Raw genomic sequence first — 17,834 nt, 5'->3', positions numbered from 1 at the left:
GTCTTCTCTTTCATTGAAAAACAGTTTGTAGCTCTAAAGATTGCCTTAACATTGACAGGAAAATACTTGAGAGCATTATCTCTTCCTAGCAGGAAAAAGAAAAATAAATTAAAAAAAAAAATAGAAAATGGATGCAGTAAAGGAAATCCCTCCCTACAATCCAAAATGTGAGTATAATTTTGGCAGAACTATAGGACTGGCTTCTGGCAAATGCAAAATTAGGAGAGGTTAGCAAGATAGCAGCTAACTGATACCCACAGCCAACTCCAGACAAATAGGATCTACTGTTGTTACAAATGTTTCTGCTCCTGTTGCTCTGGAAAATAAACTTAATTTACTGTCATCCCGCACATCTGTTCTTGCTTAAAGTTCTTGCTGAATCCTTCATCTGGATTCTACTAGGCAAAAGAGGGAGACAAGGTTTTTACTGTATGAATAGAATTGCTCATTCCAGAGGGCACCGATGTCCCACTGTACTTAATGATCCTTCTGCAGGAAACTAGGGAGAGAGCAATGGATTTTCCTTTAAGTCTTAGTACTTAGTGTAATAGGGGACATGCTCGCTTCTGACTTTGCCTATCTGTAGGAGCAGTTTGTAGCAGTTGTCTGTGCAAGATGAACAGTTCTTGAAGTGCTTGTGGCAGGTAGTCTGCAAGTTCGTTTTTATTTAGAGCTCCCCGTTATTTCCCTGTGTGCATTTTTTTCCATGTAAAAGTTTGATGCCTTGAAACGAAAATTGATATTTTCTGTTTTTAATCAATTTCCTGTGTAGCAAACCATACAAACTCAGTATCTTTCACTTCTCCTGATGTGTCTCTCCTTAAGTTTCAATATCTCTTGCAGCCTTCTGTGTAGAAGAATTTCTTAAACGTAGTTTGTAGCCCAGACTGTAGTGTACCTACAGATAAATACTGCAAAGTTTGGATTAATTCATCAGAAATTAGCCTTTAGTATAATTCTCTCCCTAAGTATCTGAATTTCCTACCACCAGCTTTCTTGTAATGAATATTTTTACTCTTTTTGTGTGATTTCTACAATTCCAAGAAATCAAATTTGGAATTTGCAAACAATTTTACAACCTAAGATGCTTGTTTAAACAAAAAATATCAATTGGTAGTGATGCATCTTTTTGGAACAGGCTTGTGGCTTCTTGTACTGGGACTGGCAGGGATGAAGTTAATTTGTTTCATAGCAGCTTGTATGGTGCTGTGGTTTGGATTTGTTTGGAACAGTGTTGATAACAAACTAATACTTCAACTAGCACTGAGCAGTATTCACAGAGTCTCAGGACCTTCTGTTTTTGCCACTCTGTGAGTAAGCTGGAAGTGGGCAGGAGGCTGGGAGGGAACCCAGCTGAGACAGCTAACCTTACCTGGCTAAAGGGATATTCCATTCCATTTAATATAATGCATAAATACTCCCAGAAGCAAGAACTACCTGAAAGAAAAATCCTGTGCTGGTCATTCTGGCACAGAATGTCAAGTGAGAGACCTGTAGTAGACTGTATAGTCTCTGGATCTCAAATGAATGTTGGCAACAGGACCCTCAGAACTGCTGACATCTCATTTGACATGGGCATGTGTAGTTGTGATAGTAAGGTGTGGAACCAGCTATACTAACAACTGTGGTGTCTGTGCTCTTTCCAGTACATTAAAAACAAGTACACAGTCTGAATACTGTGTTCTAGAATTTGATGCCATAAGTGTGAGCTGAAATAGGAACTTAGTGGGACTGAACCTTAGTAGGTATGGCAACACTACAGCAATTTTAACTCTGGTTTCACCTAGTCTTCACTAGAGAAAACAAATATTTTACCTTGCTTTCAGCAGCATCTTGTCTAAACTAAATATTATCCACAGCTGGGTATTCAAAAGAGTAGAAAAGAGTAATTTAGCATGTGTTGGCAACATCAAAAAACAAGCTGATAGGAATTCCCTGAGCTACTATGGAGGCAACCCTTGAAAATGAGGCAGCAAGCCAAGCTTTGCAGGGCTGAAGGGGAAAGGCTCCCACGTAAAGATCCCTAGTATTTGCCAAAGCAAGTGCATGCCTTAAACTGGCAACTCCAAATCCAGACTATCTGAATAGGGTGACTTGACTTAGGAAAGAATCTTGTATTTTATTGACTGTACTCTCATTAGACCAAGTCAAGGAACTCATAGTTTTGATCACAAAAGCAAAGCTCATGAATGTTTAGAATGTGTATATCTACATCTGAATGAGACCATAGAAAGCAGCTGATATTTCTGACATCTGACATCATATCGTAGTACCATAGAACTTGGGTGGTTTGTTTTTCTTTCCTGGAACCCCTGTGACATTCAACATGGCTCTTTTGAGACCTGCTTTTGAGCTGAATGAAAACAGAGCACAGTGTTGTCCATACAGCTGCCAAAGGCTAGGAGAGGTCATGCCACTGAGTGTGTTTGTAGGATGTATTGGTGGTCACTTATACATTCCTACATGCTAGATTTCTTAAATATAAGTTGGTGTTTCAGTCAGTGTTTCTTGATAGAATGACTTACACTGCCTGCAGATGTAACAGAGCGTGCTTTCCAGAAAATTTTTCAGTGCAAGCTTTAGCAAAAGCAGTTTTCCCACTGAAGTTTCCCACCTCTTAACATGACAACCTGTATGTTATGGGAGAAATGTCTTCCTGTAAGTCTGTTCTTCTAAAGAAAAATCTTAGGACTTACTTAAAATGAAGCATTTTCCATTGTGCCATCCAGCTCAGCGACAGTGGTGGAATGCACATAGCCAGTGTTCAAATCAAACCCTGAAGCTTTCCTTACCCATTGTTGTATGACATAACCAGATACTTCTGGATTTGATGCTTCTGCTGTTACAACACAGGTGCTTGGCCTTTCTTCTGTAGAGCAGTGAGTAAAGCACCATCCTGAACACATTCCAAGAAGTGGGCTGCTTGTTTCAAAAGCAGCAGAAAGCCTTGGAGGCTCCATGTCCAGTAGTATGACACCATTTCTATCTGATATGTTTCTTTATCAGTAATCAATTCATTGACACGTTTTTTAAGACAAGATCTTAAAAAAATAAAATTAAAATTGGGAAAGCTGCCAGCTCATCTTCATAAGAACCTGTGCATGGGGCAGGCAGTACCAGGGAAAAATAGCCAGATCCTGTGTACGTAATTCCCCTAACAGCAATGAACTACTGCCAGGCTCTCCCTCTGACCTACAATTTCAGCCATCACAGAGCATCATCTGTGCACTTGTTTTTGGCTATTCCTTCATGCAAAGCTTGCCCAGAGGCACTCATAAATAGCTTGGGATTTGATCTGATTAGTCTTTGGGGTATGTGGTTCAAACAGTAGGGGAATGTCTTGTGACACTCATTTTAGCATCCCACGACTTTTGAATGAGATCACAGTACCAGAAACTGTTGTTTTCTTTTTGTCCAGGCGTCGCAGAATGGAAAAGATTTAAATCAATGAGAAGCTGTTAAGCCAGTCAATTTGAAAGATTACTGTTCTTCTACATCTCTCTGTGCTTTATCACCAGAATTTTCCTGCTGCCCTTTTTTTCTTAATAAGCGCTCTGTCTCAATGATGATTTTTGTTGGGCTCCCTTTTAAGATTAGTTACATGAAGAATTTGTATTACATCCAACATAGTTCGCACATTCAAGGTTTCTAAAATATAATCTCATCTGTTAAAGCAGCAGTTAGAAAACAATGACATTTACATTAGTTGTGTAGAAGATTAGAATGAGCTAATTAAATTGACCTTTAAATCTCTCCACCCTCTCGGAGGCTGTGGCTAATCCTTGGCCTCCCACTGTGGAGATAAATATCCTTGCTGCGAGCATTTCAAGCAAAGTGGGCAGAGGAAGAAGAGCCTTGCCAGCAGTTTGTCTTTGAAGATGAGGGCGCTACTTTGCCAGTTATAAATGCAGCTTGCGATTGAGGAAGGGGGGCAAGCCTTTCCTATACTTCAAGCAGGGCCGAAGGTTTTGCTCCATGTGTCTTCTGACAAAAAAATGTGCTTCATTCAGAAGATGTAGCTCCAAATAGCTTAACTTGTTGCTCTTAGAAACAGCCAGCATCTCTTTGGATATTGATCTCAAAATTTGTCTCCCTATTTTTGCTGTCTTGTGTTGGTAGAACCAAAGTTATCAATTATACAATAATTTCTTCATTACAGTAGGCTGCAATTTTTATTGAGCAATGCACAAGGTAGAAGATAATGTGCCACGTGATGCTATAGCTGGTACTTGGCAAGTCCTCTGACAGTGTTTGACTTGATATTTTGTGACTTGGTCATTTTCTAAAACACTAAAAGTTTTAGGGGGCTTTATAATAAAAAATTAAAACCACATGAATAAGAGAGTATTAAATGACAAGAATCAAAATCTAATTGTCAGTGAGCACTTAATGTAGTTGAAACCTGCAGAAGAGGCAAAATCTGTCCAAATAGCGAGGCGTGATAAAGATGAGAATTTCATGCAGTACCACTTGGACCACCACCTGGCATTCTGAGCCTATCCAAACAGGATGCCTTGTGATGTGGTCAGATAAATAATTACACAGAAAAAAGGCAGCACATACTTAGGGAGCAAAAGTCTGCCCTTGAGGAGTTGACAGCTCTGAAAAGGAGCAAAGAGGACAAGAATGTAGCGCTAATGTGAGCTTTTGATGCGGAATAACTGCTCTTTGGGGTGGATAAATTGGACGGTGTGAAATAATGCCAGGAAGAACTGTAACTTTTTTGAACGTCTGTTTATTTTATACTTAAAGCTAATATTATATTCAGTGTTGCTGCTGGTCATCTTAAAAAAAAAAAAAATGGATGGCAATTTGGATACAGAAGAGAGATGGGAAACTGGCATCGAGGCAGTTTAGGAACATAGAGAATGCCTTGTGATGGGACTTTCAGCAGTACAAGTGATTAACGGCCAGAATAACTGTAGTGATGAGTCTTTGGCTTTTGAAGGTGGAAGATCCAGACTGTCTTACTGGAAGTTGTTCCTAGACCAAAAGCAAAGACTGGAATTGAGTTTTGGAGAAGCTGAGTGAAATGGAATGTGCGATGTGTGGCAGTTGTGTTGGCTTCTCGTTTATGAAGTTCTCGTGAAGGCTCCAGAAAAGCTCATGTGATCTGGTGGAGGTTTTGTTTTGTTTCTAGGATTTTCACAGAATTCTGGATCAGGACCCATGGAAAGATTTTCCCTACCTACTATATTTTTACTGTAGGAAGTAAAATAAAACTGCACAGAAGAACATGCTCTACAGTGAAACTAAATGAGCTTTTAACTAACTTGCTAAAGAATATGATGTTCTTAGGTGAAAATGTGATCTAATTTAGGTGGGCTGATTAACATTTTGTATCAAGAATTCCCCGGGAAATGAAGTTCTAGTAAGCAATGTAGCTTTTACCCATTTTTATGTAAAGCAGTATGTAGTTTATTTCATCAGAAATTAATTCTTTGATGTGGGACAAGTTCTTTGTGATTTGTACAGGACACCAGATGAGTATTTCTGGTTGTCTGCAGATTTGCCTACAGTGCAACGTAGGTGATACTTTTAATATTGATTTATGTTAGGGCTGTGAGACTTTCAGCCGGTGATTTCTCGTCAGGAAACCATTTGGGAGAGAGAGGGAGGTGCGCAAAAGGGAAATTTATCTATTAGTGGTATCTCTGAACTTGGCACGCTAAGCGTGTCTTCATGTTGTATAAGTAATTACACAAGTAATTTAGCATAGTCTTTAAATGACCTCATAAAAGTATTCACATTTCAAAAGTACAAAACCTTCGTTCTCCTGAGACCAAAACCAGCAGGCACAAGATTAAAACTTCGCAAATTAGAGGTGAACAGGGAATTGGCAGAACACAGACGCTGAGAGCAGGAGGCTTCAGGAGAGCTGCTAAGTGAAGCTGTTAAGTGGAACAGAGTGCATGTGGCTGGCAGATGTGTTTGTTAGTTGTGAGGGTGAAGACCGAGGAGAGGTTGGAACAGCTGAGAAAATGTGAGCAGGGTGCTGTGACCCTGTTCTCTTAGAGTTTTGCACTTGCTGAAGATAGTGCTCTGACTATGGCCAGATAAATTCCCCACTGTCTGTTCACACAGTGTGCAAGTGAGAAGCAGTGAGTGATGGTAAAAAGGATGTTGGGACAGTGAACCTATGTTTTTCAAAGGGTATTTTCATATATCTGTTCTATCTTTGTGGCTCATAGTTCTGAGCGAGGAGTGGCTCCTTGCCATCTGCTCATATTCCACTTGATTTTCCCCTAATTAAGAAAGAGAGCCCGAGGGAACTCAATCAGGTGTTAGCCATCATCTATCTCTTCCTGCATCTCCTTCCCCCTCCCTCAGCCCTTCTTGTATTTTCCTTTTGGAAAAGGGAGATACTTGATTTTCACTCTTTGTTTCCTTCCTGATCCCATATGGAAGCGTCACCTAAGAAGGAGGTTTTCAACTGAGCACCGTGGCTGGTCCAGCCTAATGAGTTCACTGATGAAGAGGAAAGCAGAAGAAGTGCCCTGTGTTGATTTTTTTAGGCACATTGAGTCAGCTTTTCTTCTGACCTGTTTGTCCACGGATGTCAGCAGTGCAGTTTATTATTCTGTTCTGCTCACTTTTTGCAAACAGCATCAATGAAGTTTATCGGTGGTGTTGTGACCAATGTTGCCTCCCAAGACTGTACCACATTTGACAGGAGAAGTCTCTGCAGTGCATCTGATAATAGCCTCAACTACAGAGCTGTACAGTTCAATTACATGCATATTTTCAGTCTAATCACCACTACAACATGACTTTCTTGTTATTGTCTGCATCAAGATAAGGTGATTCTCTTAAAAACTGAGCTTAGACAAACCCAAAGTAAAGTTTAACTCTTGTCCTTATCTATGTATATCTTACAGGGCTAATATGTAATTCCAAAAGAGAAAATTCCACAATTTGTCCACTCTTTGTGGTAGACAGTGCATACCAGAGGCCACGTGTGGTGCTACTGATAATTCTGTCTGAGATTTCTTACCAGTTATAGGCTTAACTAGTGGTTCTGCATCAGAGAGGCTTATGCAGGACCTTGTTGGCCAGCTTGTGTGCTAACTTAAGAGATGCAATTTACAGCAGAGTCTCTCCTGCTTCTAATAGATGTGCTGTTCATTTGTTAGCATTTGGCAGGGTTGAATAGGGTTCAGAATGGTTTGATATATACAGAACAGTGTTGACTCAGTCAGGTAAGTTAGATTCACCTACATAAAATGGGAGAATGATAGTATTTTAGAAATATTTTTAAGTAGCCATGTCGCTTTCGCTTCTAATCCCATGAACTCTTCTGGTTTTATCTTTTGCTCATTAATTTACTTACTAATAACTTACCAAGTGCAGACCAGTTGCAGCCATCTTTCTGATGATCACACAACTGTATTGTTTATTTTATTGAGGACTGATTTCTCATTATAAAGGAGTGGAATTAGTATAGTTGAAAGGAAGGATACTTTGCATGGTACATGGAAGCTTTGCTTTTGAAGGAACTTTTCCTCTATTCACAGAAGTAAGTGTGGAACATGACAAATAAAGCTGTTCACAGACAAAACCAAGCCATATATTATCAGCACAAGAAAGTAATAATAGAATTACTATTATTCAGCACAATATAATGGCATTGGTTTTAATTTTTCAGCTTTTTAAAATGTACCTATTAATTAAATTTATGCATGTATCCAAAGAATGCACAGCAATTATCATTTATCTTACACATTGTTCGTGTTCCACCTTCTTTCAATGTTCAGATGAGCTGTAGTCTGTATCTGAAGAGAGAATTGTATTGAGAGTTACTACAGGAATGGAGAGTTAGTAATAACAAAGTGTCAATGATTTTAATTAAATGGGTTTTCTTATCTTAAACATGTTTAATGTTTAAACATCTGATCTTTAATTCATTGATAGAGCTGGAGTATTGTAGGGAAGGCATCTGAGTTACCTGTGCATGTATAGAATGGTGCTACTTAGTACAATGTTGTTTGGTTTGTTCTAACAAATAAATTATGTACATGGTAAAATGATAGTTACATGCATTCTTAATTAAACTTGATATAGATAACTAGGAGGAAAATAGCCATCTACTCAAAAATAAATACATCACCATTTCTGACATTGAACTGTAGATTGTGTACTAAATAATTATCTACAGATACTTTATATTTTTTTGTTAGCAACATATTTGATATGATAGCTGTATTTGCAGATTAACTTGTTGTTATAGTTGGCAATCTGGCGGAATTCATTTCCATTAAAAAAAACTACCATTGCAGGAAAAGACAAGGATCAGTTAAAACTAAGTGACTTAATGGGGTTTCATCCAGTTGGTTTGAAATATGACTAAATTTATTAATTCCTGTTTGAATTGGATCAGCTGTTTTTCTCTGTCTAACAGGACTGCAATGAATGAAACATGATAAGGAATACTGGTTAATTCATTCCCTTATTCTTTCAGCCATCATTTCTTTTAAGGAAAAATTTCTTACTGCTTATGTTGTCTGTGTTTTTAAATGCATCAAGTACTACATTCCAACAGGAAATACTAAAATAAAAAGAAAGAAGAAGAATCAAAATAAATATGTCAGTTTTAAGGGGTTGCTTCATTAATATATTCTAGAAATTCGTGGTTAAGAATGGGATGAACAGAGGTTATGTTTTCAGGAACACTGTACCTGAAAAGCAGGAAGATCTTTATTTTAAGACCTAACACTTGAATGAGTGCAAGTAGTGCTTGTGAAAACCAAAGAGGACACATGAGAGATGGATTGTAAGAATAGCAGTGATGATGTCTGAAGTAAAAATGCATTATTGGGCACAGAATTGTTGACAGAGCTTCAACAAATGGGAAGTCCAGAGCAACATCGTTTCCTGTGTGCTGCATCTCGGTCATGACATTGCCATCAGTACCAAGATTAAGAGACACTTTCGGAAGTCGGTTTTTTCTGCTTGTATCAAAACCACTCAGGTTTTTCATTCTAAGTGAGCACTCACAGACAGGAATTTCACTCAAATCTGACAAGTCTTTTGGTGAAGTGTTAAAATGTGCCTCAGCAGCCTTTGACATTTTGGACAATAATGCTAGTCCAGGTCCTCCTTATTATCTTCCCTCTTTCCCTTCTCCATCTGAGGTTCCTTGGCAGACTGACAAGTGTACTTTTGAGCAATTTTTTATAGCACAACAACTTAAGGTTTCCCTCAGGTTAATTGCTTTCAAGATTTATACCACATGGCTTACAGTTTAAAGGCTAGGGATCTCTGGGAGCAATACGTTCAGAAACGTGTGGTTACTGACGAACAGTTCAGCTTTATTGGAACAGTTAACCTCAGAATAATGCACCTTTTTCTGCTGGGAACAATAACAAATAATTACCCAGTAGCCTTTATTATTGCTAACTGAATTATAGCCTAATAATTTAGCAGGAGTTCAATTCACTGGATACGCTGATGATTACCCATGCTTCAGCTTTTCTCAGAACTGTGAATAATTATTATGTTTCATCATATTTTCTAGAGTTTGTGGTGATAGTAACTGAGTGCATTGCATTTGAAGGTGTTCTGTGATCAGTTTGTCATTTGAAACCATTAAATATAAGCCCTGGAAATAAAGTCAAGTTCTGACTCTAGAAGGTTTCGGCAGACGATGATTTCTAAGACTAACTCAATGTATGATTCCATTTTGAAATTAATGGAGTTCTGATATGAAGTGTAGTATTAAGAAAATTCAGTCCATTTATAGTTCATGTTCTCTTGGGTAGATGTTGTCAGTACATAAAAAATACTTCAGTGATGGAGTGGTGGGGAATGAATTAGAATAGGGAACATCTGGAAACAGGTATGGAAAACTTAAATTCCTATAGTAGTTCAGGGTAGGCAGTCCTTGCATCTGTTAATGTCGACTGACAAAAGCCAGTGCAAGATCAGAAACTGTGTCTTCAGTGGTTGTCCCAGAATCTCTGTTCTGATCAGCCTAGGAAAACTATTCATTTGTAAGCATTAGGGAGGCATCCACATCCTTTGTTTCTTTAGTGAATAGAGAGAGTAGCATAGAATCACATTTTGTCACAGACATTGGTAATGACTGCAATTCATTGAGTGAGTCTAGAAGTGTACAGGGAGAAATCTGCAAAGATTTATTTCTCCTACATGTCACGATAAAGCTTTTCATTGTAATAAGGCCTTATAGGGCTGTGTGCTTTTAGGTAGTTTGCTGTTATTCCTGCTGCTCCTGAGTACTTCAGTTGAACGAAGTGAGCTTGTGTGGGAACATTCTTACCTCATACTAAATTGATTTAAGAAAGCATCCCACATTTGGATCAGGATTTAAACGTTCAGAACGCTTGTTGAGGTCATGAGATTCCTTTATGCAATTAGAAATACAAAGGTGTGTGTATGTGTTCAAGGAGCTTCTTAAATAGGAGCTATAGTTGCCCTCATCTCCAGGTTGCAATTATTACTTAATAACAGTTGACAACTGCACTGACTTCTTGGCACTGGGGTTGAACACTTGCCTCAAACGAGTGTGCGTAGCTCCTGCTGGAATTCCTAGAGCTTGTGATTCCACATCCCTTCATTGCTGGAGTGAAAGCAGAAGCATGCCTAAAAAATAAGCTAAGCAGTATTCTGATCTGAATACTGCTTAACTTTCTGGGGTGGGGATAAGGTTTCCTTTGCTAGTGTAGAAGCACAAGTAGTCTCAAGCCCCAGTCTAGAAATGGTCACTAATCTCTAGCAGTTTATTTCCTTCTGACCATTATACAGTTATTAATTGTTCATCCCCTCCTTAACTTGTAGGAAGGCAGATGTGTCTGTTTTGCCAAAGAAGGAACTGTACAATAATGTCACTTGCTTAACACTAGGTATGAAATCATTGGAATAGCTCTGGTACCACAGCTTGGAAATCTAACCTTTGGTTATGTAATTCAGCCAGTCCCTCTGGCTTCAGAGCAACTCCTACTGCACTGTAAAATGATGCTTTTATTAGGGACGAATTCTCTGGTTATTATGGTGTAGAACAGCGGTTCTTTTGGATTCTAATGACTGTGCATTTTCTCCCCCCTGTTGATAACACATATGTAACAAAGCAGAGTAAATCCTCACTGACTTTTCAGTCACTGATGGTTGATACATTCACCCAAACACTCTTTGGTTCTCAAAATATTTAAAGTGATTCCATGCTTGGCAGAGTTCCACCCAGTGAATATTAAAAAATACTTAAAGATAAATACAAATGTTTTATATTTGTTTTTGTAAAAAAAAATGACAGAAAAATACTTTTTGTCTTACAACTCTTTTTTAATCAATCGACAGAACTCATTGACAAGAAGTGCACCTCTTGCCAATGACTCCCAAGCACGCAGTGGTGCCCGGTTTCATACATCTTACGACAAAAGATATATCATCAAAACGATAACAAGTGAAGACGTAGCAGAAATGCACAACATACTGAAGAAATACCATCAGGTAAAATGCTGCTTCTTACCAGAATATGGAGTATCTTCTTATATACTGCAGTGCCAATCTTTTTTGAACTGTTAAAACTTTTAAAGGAATAATTATGGGAAAAGAATAACTATGTTTTGTTGGTTTATTTTCCCTTTTGCATGTCTTCTTTATTGTATGCTTTATTCATATGGCTACACTCTTCTAAATATCTAAGCTAGCTTTTAAGTAAAATGGTATGTCTATGTGGTGCAATGATTCTAACTCAGAGTCCATGTGCTCCTATTCTTTACTACAAAAATGCTCATTCATTCAGTTCCAGGCTTGTAACTACTTTATTCTGGGCTAGTTTGGGGATCTCTGTGTACAAATGAATGAATGCTGCAGATTACATCTTTCTTCTTGGTCTAATCATGGCATGTGCTTCAATAATTACAGGCTTTAAATAATAAATATTGCATTGTATGAGAAATTAAAGATTTGGTATAATTGATCTAAAATTCCAGCTATTCAAAAAGAGATTTTGCCAGTGTGCTTTTATATAAATTGCTTTTAAGTCAGAAGAGAACAGAGGCAGTCCCTGAAATCAACCCTAAACAGTTGTCATGCTGTGTCAGCGTATGATTTGTATGGATGGTACAGAGGGAAACAGAACTTGGGAACCTCAATAAAAATCAGTGCTAACTTTCTTAGCTCCAGATCTGTTTGAATAAACTCTAAAGCTGCATAAACAAGGGAAGCTTTTAAAAATGATCTAAAAGGTGATGCCCAAAGGGAGGTGGGTTTTTTCCTTCTTTCCACCTTCCTGCTCACCTCTGTGGGTTGAAATTGCAGGTAAAGACTTCAGGATGTTCAGATGGGTTTTTTTGTTTATTTGTTTCTGTTGATTTGCCTTGTGATGTTTCATAATGTTCTGATATTATATGCCACTTCAATAGACATCACAAACTATGCAGGTTGCTCCAAAAGTAATGCCTCTTGTTTCCATGGAAACTACAGCAGATAGAAAGAGCACGATAAAACCGTTTGATAGAGCAGTTTCTCAGCTACAAAGCACTGTTTTTCAACATAGTCACCACCATTAGCTATGCATTTTTGCAAGTGATGAACAAGCGCCTGCATGCTGTGTTCATAAGAATCTTCACCAGTGGGGGTGACCCACTGCTTCACAGTTGTTATGATGGCATAGTTACTAGGAAAATGTTGCCCACACAGTTCATCTTTCATCGACCCTAAATGGTTGGAATTCAGAACGCCCCAAATTGAGACTGTACAGTATGGTAGGACAGTGCAGCCAAGATTGGCAGTGTGCTCCACAGTCTTTGGATTAGTATGGGGCCTTGCATTATTGTGTTGCAAAAGAAAAGTTGTCTTTTTCTCTGACCTGACTGAAAGTTCAAGCCTTAGCTTAGCCAGTGGCCTGATGTGCCTGTCAGAGTTGATGGTTTGTCTGAGTTCTACACAATACAGAAGAATCACCCCTTTCTTATCCCAAAAGAAGGCACACATCACTTTACCTGCTGAAGGCTATGTCTTGAACTTTTTCTTCACATGCTCCCACTTCTGGGACTGCTGTTCTGACTCTGCCTTATAGTGTTGAAGCCACATCTCATCACTGCTGGAGATACGATTCAGGAAACTGCCACCTTCAGCCTTTTATTGGTTCAGCACGTCCTGGCAAACTAGCATACGATGATCTTCCTGTTCCTCTGTTAGCATTTGGTGGACCCACCTGACACAAACTCTGTGATATTCCAGCATTGCCATCATTGTTTCCAATGCATTAAAGCTGATATTTGGCTCTGTACACAGTTCGTAGGTCATAAACCACTGAATCTCACAGATAAGCTTCACACTTCTACATCAGATGCTATTTTATGAGACTGCTCCTCTGCTGCCATCTGTCACACAGCGATAAAATGTAGTGGAATACTGGGGACTACTGCCATACCACAAATGTCTGCCTCTGACATTGAGGGCCAACATAATAAAATAGGAGGCATTACTTTCAGAGCTGCCCTGGCACACTTTGAAAGCAATGCCACATGAATATGAAGTACCCAGGCCTGATTATATTTTTTATGCTGTAACTTTTAGAACTTTTAAAAGTAAAGAGAGGCAGAGACATGATTTGGGGGTGTTACGAACTGTACGTATTGCCAGCCATCCTCACAGCACTTCTTCCAGCTCCCTTTCTCCTGCTGTATATTTGAGATCTGTGTGTTCCATTCAAACCTCAAGTGGTTGTGAAGGCTTCAGTGAGGTAGATGTGAACTCCTTCCTCTCTGCAAGTTGTACGTCTGCTTAAGTAAAATGTGAGATAAGCATGTCCTTATTTTAACAGCGAAGTATTGCCGCTATCAGAAACCTTCTTAAGACCATCTTTTAATTACAACTTTGCTAATGAGAAAATTTAAACTATTATCAAACTGTAATTTGGTGGTATTAGAATTTTCAAAGTTACAGTTTTAGCTTTGATCTAAAACATTTTTCATCTGGGAAGCAGTGCAGGAAAATTAACGCTCTGGTCCGTTTCTTATTTGGCATTAGAAATTAATGATCCAGATTTCTTTGAGACTGTCAATCCAGCTGACAAGTCATACTGCTTTCCAAAACAATCATCTCATTTCAAGCGGGTCCATGAAGACAGAACATCAGAGCCCATAGCAGGGAGCTCACTAGTAGCAATGATTTGCTAGGTACCTGTGCCAGTCATCTTATTTGCCTTTGTGCTGGTATCTATGTAAGAATGGAAGCATGTACTCAGGTAGTGTCAGAAACATCTTACACAATATTATGGTAGTAACTTAAATAGATTTGAGACAGATACCTCTCAGTAGAGCCTCCAGAAGATTCATAAAGATGAGACTGCTGTTTATCTTTGTCTCTGAACTTGAGAGCACTTTACAAATGCCAAGAACTCAAGTACAGAAACAGTTTAATAATTGGACTTTTAATGAAATAAATTAATTTCAGTGTCTTCAGTAACATGCTGTTAAAAGAATAAAATTGTTCTAATTAATTAAAGAAAATCTAAATTAAATCCTACTAACTGTGGTGACACAGCTGATAACATGTCCTGTGTTTTGCTGCTGGTAATTGAATGCTTAGTATGTTAAGTACAGCAGCTGGTCCTCTCATTTCTCTAGCTATTTTTCAGACAAGGAAAGCATATCTTATTGTGCTAGACAAAGTCTAGAGAACCCACTGTCCTGGAGAGCAGGTCTTTAAATAATTCTCTTTGCGAAGTCATCGCACAGAGGTTGCCCTTAGGCTACACTTGTACTAGCAAACCATTCAATGCCAGGTATCATCCACTGATACTTACTTGATCTTAACAGTTTAATGTTCCCTACTGTGGTTTTCCTTTGAGCCTACTAGCAGCCTCCAAAACAATTCTAGGCAATTAACTTAGGCATTAACTTAGGTCAGTTACTATTCTTACTTTGCAGCTGGAACACGGGCTTCCTGACTTAGAGAAGGGTTTAGTAATTTGGATGTGTGTTCTTCGGTTCCAGTTAGAACCTCTTCCAGAACACAGCCCAGCAGACGGATATGGATGTACCTCCGTGGTTCCATCTGATGGCAAGACTTTTCAGATACTGCACTGGATACTCTTGTGGAAGTCTTTGGCAAAACAAGTTCTCCTGGTTTTAGTTTTATTTTGGCATATTCACTCTCAGTAATAAAGATGCATACATTCTGATTTACATACGTAGCTTACTGCCCACTATCTTCCTGAATTGTAGTTGTTGCTGCAGCTGATGAAGCTATTTGCAGTCACATACAAAAGTGACACATTTTTAGGGAAAGATCTGTTCATTAGTTTTCCCCCAGTTTCACTGCACTGATTGCCAGCAGCATTCTTCACATGAGGAAATTTGTGACCCAGTTAAATTAGCTCCACAGCCCAAATGTGAGTGAATCTGACTAATTTGGGACTTCAGTGGCTTGCCTTTATGCAGTGCCCTGTGTCAGACTGCTCCTAGGGCAACCCATGTTTGGAAGGCTCAGCTTTCCAAGGACAGGAACATTCAGACATGTTCAGACCCAGTCATGTAGTGCAGGGATCCTCCTGGGAGGAATAATCTTTGTCAGGCAGATGAAGACCAGGGAGGGGATTCATGTGAATTTTAAAAGAATGCTTCTCCCATTTCCATGTCTCCCTTGACAGAGATCCGGTATCCCCAAAGGACCTAACAAACACTGGGTCCTCTGTCCATTCTGAAGAGTGACTTTTAAACACTTGGAGTCTTGCACCCTCTTTCATCTGTCCAGGAAGGCAGTAATTATTTTCCAGTTACTTCTGACACGATGAGGAACAAAATTTGTACTATTTATGACAGATCATCTCTTTTCTCTTTCTCAGACTTTGTTGGGCTTTTTTTCCTCTACTCATCTCACATTTATTCCACCGGCTGAAACTCTGAACGAGTTTTATTTAAACCATAATATTTACTCACCAGTGTTCTTACTCCTGCTAACAGCTCCAAGCTGATGGAATCATTCTAGACCTTGAAAGTCTCTCCTCCTCCTTGCTTAGGACCAAACAAGCCTTATCAAATATTTTCCCAGTCTGCCTGAGTTTCTCAGCAGTACACACAGAGGGGTAGCTATCTTTAAGCAAAGAAGCCCAGGCGTCTGAGAGCTGCTGGGTTCAGCCGAGAAATGTAGCAGGACAGTTTTCCCATGAACGTTTCTGAAATCCAGCTCCAAGTAACAATGATTTTTTGTGAGTCACCAAAAGATTAGACACGTAGACTGCCACCAGAACATAGACATAAAGGTTTGTTTGTGGCTTTTTTTAATCAGAAATTGGATATGTACAGTGCACAAACCTATCTTTTTCTGTCCTTTCCCTCTGTCTGTCTGAAATTGTAATACTCTGTTCTTCAGAGATGTGAGGAACTGAGGCTATAGTTACACAGTCTATATGCTTAAGTACTTCCAAGAGGAGTTGGAATTGTGTACAGCACGCTAAGTCTAAAAATATCAAGTGTGGAATGCCTAAACCAAAATTACGTAGGTTGCTTTGAAAGAAATGTCTCCTATTTATTTCTACGGCAGCTACAATAATAGTATTTGATAAAGCAAGTTCTCTACTACAGAATGCTATTTTTCAGCATAGTCACCACCATTAGCTATGCATTTCCACCAGCAGTGAGCAAGAGCCTGTATGCCACGCTCATGAAAATCTGCACCAGTGGAGGTGACCCACTGTCACCACTGCTGAAAGCACCACCCATTGCCTCCCTGTGCTTACGTCCACTGTATTGTCTCCATAGCCTTTCAGCAGGCATTGATTAATGTCAATGGGTTCAATTTTTTCCACATGGAGGAATTCAATTCCACACCTTTGCTTCAAATGCCCTTCCATCTCAGACAGCGTTCTGTCAGACTGCCCCTCTGCTGCCATCTGTCACCCAGCAACAGAATGTAAAAGGATATTGCTGGGAAGGTTCCACCTCTGCATACAGTACAACCAACATCTGCCTGTGATGTCACAAAATAGGAGGCATTATTTTCAGAGCAACCCTCTTATAATGGTCATGACTGCACAGCTTAGGGAAACTGGTCTATTTTCAGGAGGCAGATGGCTGGTTACTTAAGAGTGAAAATAAAACAAGTCAGTTTGACTGAGTTATTAGCTTTCTGTTTTCCAGGTAGAGCTGCTCTCGTAATGTTGGCTGGGATGTTTCAAAATTAGTCAGGTTACGTGGCTCCTGGGTTACTGTATTGTTACTCCTTTTTAATTATTTGTTTTTAATGATCAGTAGTAAAAATGAAGTTATCAAATTCCAAGCCTAAGGCTACATACTGGAGATGTGTAAGTAACCAAAACTGAATCAAGTTTGGAGGAATACCAGGAGAAGTTACTATAGAAACAGCGTACAAGTATATATAGCAATTCCAGCTTCAAACTGTTGAACTGTAAGTAGCAGTTCTGACAGTTGTAAATTGTAGTTACTATCCAAAACTGTGAATTAGACTGTTTATCCCATCCAACATGATGCTTGTTTTTTTGTTAGTGGCATTCAGACCTACAGACTCAGACAGATGGTGAACACTTAAGTCTCAACACTGACTCTTTCTGTCAGCTCATCAGATAGGTCTGAAGCCTGCAGTACCAAGTAAGAATACTAGAGCTTGTTATTTTTTTTCTTGCAAATCTGAAAGAAAAATAAAATAATCCAGGGGAAAAGTAAACAACTGCGCATACCACTCCTGGCCTAAACAAATGGGGGGAGAAAGCCTTCTTCCACACTTAATGTTGCAAAACCTACTGTCATTTATAAAGACTATAAAGTCCAGGTCCAGCTTTCTATAAGAACCACCTGCATTTCTAAGTGCTGTGGTAAATGCAGGCACGTGTGATACATGGGGTTCTGCTG

At 39.1% G+C, this 17,834-nt stretch overlaps 1 protein-coding gene across 2 annotated transcripts in view; it reads left to right on the top strand.

The window, feature by feature from the left end:
• The window catches only part of PIP4K2A (phosphatidylinositol-5-phosphate 4-kinase type 2 alpha), a 95,168-nt gene that overhangs the window by 53,610 nt on the left and 23,724 nt on the right, over positions 1-17,834 (top strand). For both annotated transcript variants that reach the window (XM_072329630.1, XM_072329629.1), the window contains exon 4: positions 11,311-11,463. In XM_072329630.1, coding sequence (XP_072185731.1) covers positions 11,311-11,463 — 153 coding nt within the window. The remainder of the gene's footprint in view (positions 1-11,310; positions 11,464-17,834) is intronic.

This window comes from Excalfactoria chinensis, chromosome 2 (assembly GCF_039878825.1).
Source record: "Excalfactoria chinensis isolate bCotChi1 chromosome 2, bCotChi1.hap2, whole genome shotgun sequence".
Lineage (NCBI taxonomy): Eukaryota > Metazoa > Chordata > Aves > Galliformes > Phasianidae > Excalfactoria > Excalfactoria chinensis.
The sequence above is the reverse complement of the archived record's forward strand: the minus strand, read 5'-3'. Positions and strand labels throughout refer to the sequence as shown.